The following is a 7,368-nucleotide window of genomic DNA, read 5'->3' as shown; positions in this document are numbered from 1 at the left end:
CAGTGTAGAGGGAGCTTTACTCTGTATCTAACCCCCGTACTGTACCTGTCCTGGGAGTGTTTGATGGGGACAGTGTAGAGGGAGCTTTACTCTGTATCTAACCCCCGTACTGTACCTGTCCTGGGAGTGTTTGATGGGGACAGTGTAGAGGGAGCTTTACTCTGTATCTAACCCCCGTACTGTACCTGTCCTGGGAGTGTTTGATGGGGACAGTGTAGAGGGAGCTTTACTCTGTATCTAACCCCGTACTGTACCTGTCCTGGGAGTGTTTGATGGGGACAGTGTAGAGGGAGCTTTACTCTGTATCTAACCCCCGTGCTGTACAGGATGAGGTACCAGGCGATGCTGCTTGGTGTTCTTGCCAGTAGATGGTGCATTTGTCCAGGGACAGTCGCTCGGTTGGTTGAGAGATTGAAAGTTCATTATTTAGGGTGTGCAGTCCGATCGGTGAAGTGTCAGGCTCCCCCACTCTCCCTGTGATCACTGACTGACCTGTTGCTGATTTACAGCCTTTGCAGTATTTCCTTAATTTAATGGAATGGTTTGGATGATGCTGTGCAATCACTGTGTTTGTGGGCCCCACTTCTGAGCCCTTAAAAGGGCAACGTGTTTTACTGTGATTCCCTGCAAATAAATTTACTGTTGCAGGATGCAGCAAACAGTTGGATTAATGCTTTTTTTGTTTCTCTTTCTGTTTCTCTCACTCTTTACCTTGCCCCTCCTCAACCCTCATTCCCTCCACTCCCTCCCCCTCTCTCCCGTCCTCCTCTCCCCCTCTCTCCCGTCCTCCTCTCCCCCTCTTCCACTCTTCCTGCCCCCTCCCCCCTGCTCCTCTTCTCTCCTGACTCATATGCCCTCCCTCCGTTTTGTCCTCTCCCCCCTCATTCCCTCCCTCTCCCTCCTCCTCTGCCCCACCCTCTCCCCTCCCTCTCCGCCCCACCCCCAGGTCCCCCCAGCCCTGCGCCCCAGACCAGCTGTCCCGCCCAAAGCAGACGGCCGTGGTTTTCCTGAAGACTCACAAGACAGCGGGGAGCACGGTGCAGAACATCCTCTTCCGCTTCGCTGAGCGACACAACGTGACCGTGGCGTTGCCGGGCGGGGCCTGCGGGGAACGGGATCACCAGTTCTGCTACCCCCGGCCCTTCAGCCGCCTCTTTGTCCACCCGCTGACCCGGCCTCCCGGCATCGTGGCCTCTCACCTGCGGCCGGGCCTGTCCGAGCTCCGAGCTCTGGTCCCCACCGAGTCCACCTTCATCACCATCGTGCGGGAGCCGGCCTCCATGTTTGAGTCACTCTTCTCCTACTACGGCCAGCATTGCGCCTCCTTCCGCCACGTCCCCAACCACTCCATTGCCGCCTTCCTCCGCAGGCCCGCGGCCTACTACCGGCCCGCTGACCACTATGCCATGTACGCCCGCAACTCGCTGATCTTTGACCTGGGCGGTGACCCCAACCGCGACCCCGGCGACGAGGCCTACCTCCGGGCCTTCATCCTGGGCCTGGAGTCGGTCTTCTCCCTGGTCATGGTGGCTGAGCACTTTGATGAGTCTCTGGTCCTCCTGCGCCGGCTCCTGGCCTGGGATCTGGAGGACGTGACCTACGTCAGGCTCAATGCCCGGAGCGAGGCCTCCCGGACCCGGCTGGCCGGAGACCTGCCCGAGAAGGCCCGACGCTGGAACTGGCTGGACGCCCGTCTGTACCAACACTTCAATGCCACCCTCTGGAGGAAACTGCGGGCCCTGGGCCTGGAGTGCGTGGAGCGGGAGCTGGGCCTCTTGCGCCAGGCCAACCGCCGCCTCTCCCGCGACTGCTTCGGGGGGGCGGGGGCCGAGCCTCCAGCCCGCCAGGCCTCTCAAATCCGGGACAAGGACCTGCGGCCTTGGCAGCCCAGCCACAAGGTCAGAATCCTGGGCTACGAGCTGCCCCGCAACCTGTCACTGCCTGCCCCTCTGGCCGCCTCCTGCCTGCAGCTCATCACCCCGGAGGTCTCCTACTCCCGCCAGCTGCTCAAGAAAGCTGCCACAAGGGCCCGGGCGAGGAGGAGGAGTAGGCCCGGCCTAGAGAGAGTGGGGGGCTGGGGAGAGGTCTGAGGCCCTGTACCCCCAACCTAATCCATTCAGTGAGTTAACCAACTGATAATTAATCCATTAATTAACTGACCGATAATTAATCCATTAGTTAACGGTCCACAAATTAAACCATTTATTAACTATTTGCGAATTAATCCATTAGTTATTGTTTTGATAATTAGTTAATTGATCAATAGTTAATCAGTTAATCAATTAAAGGTTTGATAATTAAGTAATTTATTCATTATTAGTAACTAAACAACTGAATTAGTTAATCGATGGTTCAATGTGTTAATTGATAATTAATTATTTGATTAATAAGAAGTCTGTGATTTAATGAGCACAAACTAGGGCTGAGGTATTCGGGGGAGGGGCAGTTTGTTCTCCTTTGGGATCTTCCCTCCCCGAGGTCAAATATAATGTTAAATGAATTAAACTTGAAAAGTGGGATCACTGATGCACTTTAACCCCTGACCCTGCCCCTTCACCAGCAACTGCGTCGCACCTCCTTCCAACCCCTTCCCCCCCGCCATCCCCCACACACCCACGCCTGTCCCACTCGTCCGGCCTGCTCCGGCAGCTCAGCTCACTGCGGCCCCGTCGCGTGCCAGGACACGGCGAGTCCGGGGTTGGGCGCCAAAATCGAAGCGATGGTGGAAGGAATTTCAAAGCGGGGGTTCGCTTTGAGAAGGAGAGGTTGATGGGTGTGAAAAAAGTAACTAGGGTGACTGAGAATGGGCCTGTTGGGATCGCGCCGAACACACACGCTCCAGGAGGCCAGCGCGGGATGAGTTGTGATGCCTCCCTTAATCAAATTGCCCCTCTCCCTCCGCTTCCTGAGGGACAGGTTCCACCCTCCATTCACACACCCCCACCCCAACCTCTCCCCCCTCCAACTCACACCCCTCCTAACACCCCAACCACGTTGGCCTAACTCGGAAGAGCCTGGGCACACGTTGACGCTTCCTCTCATGGTCGAATATCTGACCCAAGCTCACAGCTTGGAGCTCCAAGGCCAAGACTGGTGAGATAACAGAGGGTAACTGGACAGTGGGACTTGTACCTGACCCCTCCCCAACTCAATGGAGGCAGTGACCGGACGGGGCTCAGTGATGTACAGTACGTGTAAATGGAGCACTGAGTCGATCATCATTCTGATATACTAGAGCACCAGAGTATTGTGGAATGAGTCTGTGCATCACTGTCACTGGAACAAAATAAAACCAACTCATACTGACCCTCTCCTCAACTTATTTCAGTAACTGCCGAGAATCTGCCAGTGTTAGGATACCGGTTATCACTGTTCTCATGTTATGGATTCATGCTGCCCAGCGTGGAGATACGGGTTTACATCCAGTGTATAAGTGTCAACGTAACTCTGCCCTCGGAGTCCGAGGGCTGAGTCTAAGCGCCCCCCCTGCACCAACCCAGAGACAGTCCTGAGGGAGCACCGCACTGTCGGAGGGTCGGTATTGAGGGAGCGCCGCACTGTCGGAGGGTCGGTACTGAGGGAGCGCCGCACTGTCGGAGGGTCGGTACTGAGGGAGCGCCGTACTGTCGGAGGGTCGGTACTGAGGGAGCGCCGCACTGTCGGAGGGTCAGTACTGAGGGAGCGCCGCACTGTCGGAGGGTCGGGACTGAGGGAGCGCCGCACTGTCGGAGGGTCGGTACTGAGGGAGCGCCGCACTGTCGGAGGGTCGGTACTGAGGGAGCGCCGCACTGTCGGAGGGTCGGTACTGAGGGAGCGCCGCACTGTCGGAGGGTCGGTACTGAGGGAGCGCCGCACTGTCGGAGGGTCGGTACTGAGGGAGCGCCGCACTGTCGGAGGGTCAGTACTGAGGGAGCGCCGCACTGTCGGAGGGTTAGTACTGAGGGAGCGCCGCACTGTCGGAGGGTCAGTACTGAGGGAGCGCCGCACTGTCGGAGGGTCAGTACTGAGGGAGCGCCGCACTGTCGGGGGGTCAGTACTGAGGGAGCGCCGCACTGTCTGAGGGTCAGTACTGAGGGAGCGCCGCACTGTCGGAGGGTCAGTACTGAGGGAGTGCTGCACTGTCAGAGGTGCCGTCTTTCAGATGAGACATTAAACCGAGGCCCCGTCTGCCCTCTCGGGTGGATGTAAAAGATCCCACGGCCACTATTGGAAGAAGAGCAGGGGAGTTCTCCCCGGTGTCCTGGGGACAATATTTATCCCTCAACCAACATCACTAAAAACATATGATCCGGGTCATTATCACATGGCTGTTTGTGGGATCTTGCTGTGTGTAAATTGGCTGCTGCGTTTCCTGCATTACAACAGTGACTACACTTCAGAAAAGTACTTCATTGTCTGTGAGGGGCTTTGGGACGTCCCGAGGTGGGGAAAGGAGCTGGAGAGATAAGGGTTCTTTTTTCTGCACACGAAACCTCATATCTCCTTACGACACAGGGCAGCAGAGATTTGGGTCAGCTGAGGTTTAAGGAGGGTGAGACACAGGCGGAGAGTCAGGAGCAGAGCGAGTTGGTCAGCAAGGGGTTAAATTAACCCACTTTTCAGTTCCGGTATCGGCTTCACTTCAAAGTAGACTGGGTCTGCATCGATTTCTACCAGTCACCCACTGACTGAAAGCTTTTAAACTCTGTCAGAACAAAGACGCTGTAAATTGCTCAGAGAATTCTCACTGAAAGGAAAAGAAATTCAGGAGGTGATCGATACAGGTCTGAGTCAGGCTGGGTCAACACCCTGCATTTGTCTAACACCTTTAACAGTAAACCGTCCCCAAGGTACTTCACAGGAGGGTAAATCAGACACAATTTGACCCCGAGCCACATAAGGAGATATTAGGGACAGGCGACCAAAAGCTCGGTCAAAGAGGTCGGTTTTTAAGGAGCGTCTTAAAGGAGGAGAGAGAGAGACGGAGAGGTTTAGGGAGGGAATTCCAGAGCTTAGGGCCCCAGGCAGCTGAAGGCACGGCCGCCAATGGTGGAGCGATGGGAATCGGGGGATGGACAAGAGGCCGGAATTGGAGGGAGCGCAGAGATCTCAGAGGGTTGTAGGGGCTGGAGGAGGTTACAGAGATAGGGAGGGTTGTAGGGGCTGGAGGAGGTTACAGAGATAGGGAGGGTTGTAGGGGCTGGAGGAGGTTACAGAGATAGGGAGGGTTGTAGGGGCTGGAGGAGGTTACAGAGATAGGGAGTGTTGTAGGGGCTGGAGGATGTTACAGAGATAGGGAGGGTTGTAGGGGGCTGGAGGAGGTTACAGAGAAAGGAAGGGTTGTTGGGGCTGGAGGATGTTACAGAGATAGGGAGGGTTGTAGGGGCTGGAGGAGGTTACAGAGATAGGGAGGGTTGTAGGGGCTGGAGGAGGTTACAGAGATAGGGAGGGTTGTATGGGCTGGAGGAAGATACAAAGAGAGGGATGGTTGTAGGGGCTGGAGGTGGTTACAGAGATAGGGAGGGTTGTAGGGGCTGGAGGAGGTTACAAAGATGGGGAGGGTTGTAGGGGCTGGAGGAGGTTACAGAGATGGGGAGGGTTGTAGGGGCTGGAGGAGGTTACAGAGATGTAGAGGGTTGTAGGGGCTGGAGGAGATTACAGAGATAGGGAGGGTTGTAGGGGCTGGAGGAGGTTACAGAGATAGGGAGGGTTGTAGGGGCTGGAGGAGGTTACAGAGATAGGGAGGGTTGTAGGGGCTGGAGGAGGTTACAGAGATAGGGAGGGTTGTAGGGGCTGGAGGAGGTTACAGAGATGTAGAGGGTTGTAGGGGCTGGAGGAGGTTACAGAGATAGGGAGGGTTGTATGGGCTGGAGGAAGATACAAAGAGAGGGATGGTTGTAGGGGCTGCAGGAGGTTACAGAGATAGGGAGGGTTGTAGGGGCTGGAGGAGGTTACAGAGATAGGGAGGGTTGTAGGGGCTGGAGGAGGTTACAGAGATAGGGAGGGTTGTAGGGGCTGCAGGAGGTTACAGAGATAGGGAGGGTTGTAGGTGCTGCAGGAGGTTACAGAGATAGGGAGGGTTGTAGGGGCTGGAGGAGGTTACAGAGATAGGGAGGGTTGTAGGGGCTGGAGGAGGTTACAGAGATAGGGAGGGTTTTAGGCGCTGGAGACCTCGTTTTTAAAATCCTCATCCTCCTGTTCAAATCCCTCCATGGCCTACTCGCCCCTGCCCTATCTCTGTAACCTCCTCCAGCCCCTACAACCGTCCCTATCTCTATAACCTCCTCCAGCCCCTACATCCCTCCCTATCTCTGTAACCTCCTCCAGCCCCTACAACCCTCCCTATCACTGTAACCTCCTCCAGCCCCTACAACCCTCCCTATCTCTGTCACCTCCTACAGCCCCTAGAACCCTCCCTATCTCTGTAACCTCCCCCAGCCCCTACAACGCTCCGAGATCTCTGCGCTCCCTCCAATTCCGGCCTCTTGTCCATCCCCCGATTCCCATCGCTCCACCATTGGCGGCCGTGCCTTCAGCTGCCTGGGACCCTAAGCTCTGGAATTCCCTCCCTAAACCTCTCCGCCTCTCTCTCTCCTCCTTTTAAGACGCTCCTTAAAAACCGACCTCTTTGACCGAGCTTTTGGTCGCCTGTCCCTAATAATATCTAACTCCATGAAAGGCCTGATTTGTATCCAATCAATATTGCAGTGAGCTAACTGATTGGAACTCAGTCTGAGGTCCGGCAGTCCCGATGAACATTTTGGTCGGTTATTTTACACCATATTAAATCCATGCCTCACTCATTCAGTCCCGGATTGGAAATAAAGATTGGATGTTTTATTGAAGTTGAAAGTGGGATTGCCTCTGGATCGGCAGTGGACTCTGTTCCATTCTCATTCACCTTTTGAATTTTAATTGTACAACTTAAATTCCCTTCCTGGGGAGGCGTGTAGGGAACGAACTGATGGGAAATAGACCAAGCAGGGAGGCCAGCTGAAGGGAGAGGAATGGAGGCTGGGCTTCCTATTATGGACTGGCGTCACCCGGCAGGGAGTCAGTATGCCTTTAAGGGGAAACTGGTCTCTCTCTGCCGAGGCTGGACCCTCCCCCTCTTTGCAAATGTTTAAATTCGAGCTCCTCAACGATGTGTCTCACACTCGCACACATTCAGACTGACAGCAGCAAACCCCAGTCTGCCAGCCACAGTCACAGTTCTTCCCTCCGCTGTCGGTCAGGACACTATTACCCACTCCTGGGCTAACCCCCCCCCCCCCCCCCACTGCCAAGAATATATCGTCTCGTGCTGGGGGAGAGGGGTGTGCGGTGCAAGGGGATGTCAACCCTCCTGGGAGGAACAGGACACTCCTGCTCCACACCATGCGTCTGAGA

The 7,368-nt window shown here is 55.6% G+C and overlaps 1 protein-coding gene across 1 annotated transcript; it reads left to right on the top strand.

Annotated features, from left to right (window-relative positions):
• The first annotated feature begins 327 nt into the window (after positions 1 to 327).
• LOC137363372 (galactose-3-O-sulfotransferase 3-like) lies at positions 328 to 6,887 on the top strand. The gene is made up of 5 exons (XM_068027228.1): positions 328 to 332; positions 947 to 2,046; positions 2,561 to 2,784; positions 4,495 to 4,565; positions 6,788 to 6,887. Exons 1-5 carry the CDS (start codon positions 328 to 330, stop codon positions 6,885 to 6,887), a joined length of 1,500 nt encoding a protein of 499 aa, XP_067883329.1.
• Positions 6,888 to 7,368: the final 481 nt, after the last annotated feature.

The sequence above is a fragment of the Heterodontus francisci genome, unplaced genomic scaffold, assembly GCF_036365525.1.
Source record: "Heterodontus francisci isolate sHetFra1 unplaced genomic scaffold, sHetFra1.hap1 HAP1_SCAFFOLD_917, whole genome shotgun sequence".
Lineage (NCBI taxonomy): Eukaryota > Metazoa > Chordata > Chondrichthyes > Heterodontiformes > Heterodontidae > Heterodontus > Heterodontus francisci.
The sequence above is the reverse complement of the archived record's forward strand: the minus strand, read 5'-3'. Positions and strand labels throughout refer to the sequence as shown.

Bases quoted from the DNA above. Each gene is read 5' to 3' on its own strand.
- LOC137363372 (XM_068027228.1), top strand. The intron at 2,047-2,560 runs GTAGGCCCGGCC...CCCCTTCACCAG, and splicing joins GGCCCGGGCGAGGAGGAGGA to CAACTGCGTCGCACCTCCTT. The intron at 4,566-6,787 runs GTTGGTCAGCAA...TCACTCATTCAG, and splicing joins GAGAGTCAGGAGCAGAGCGA to TCCCGGATTGGAAATAAAGA.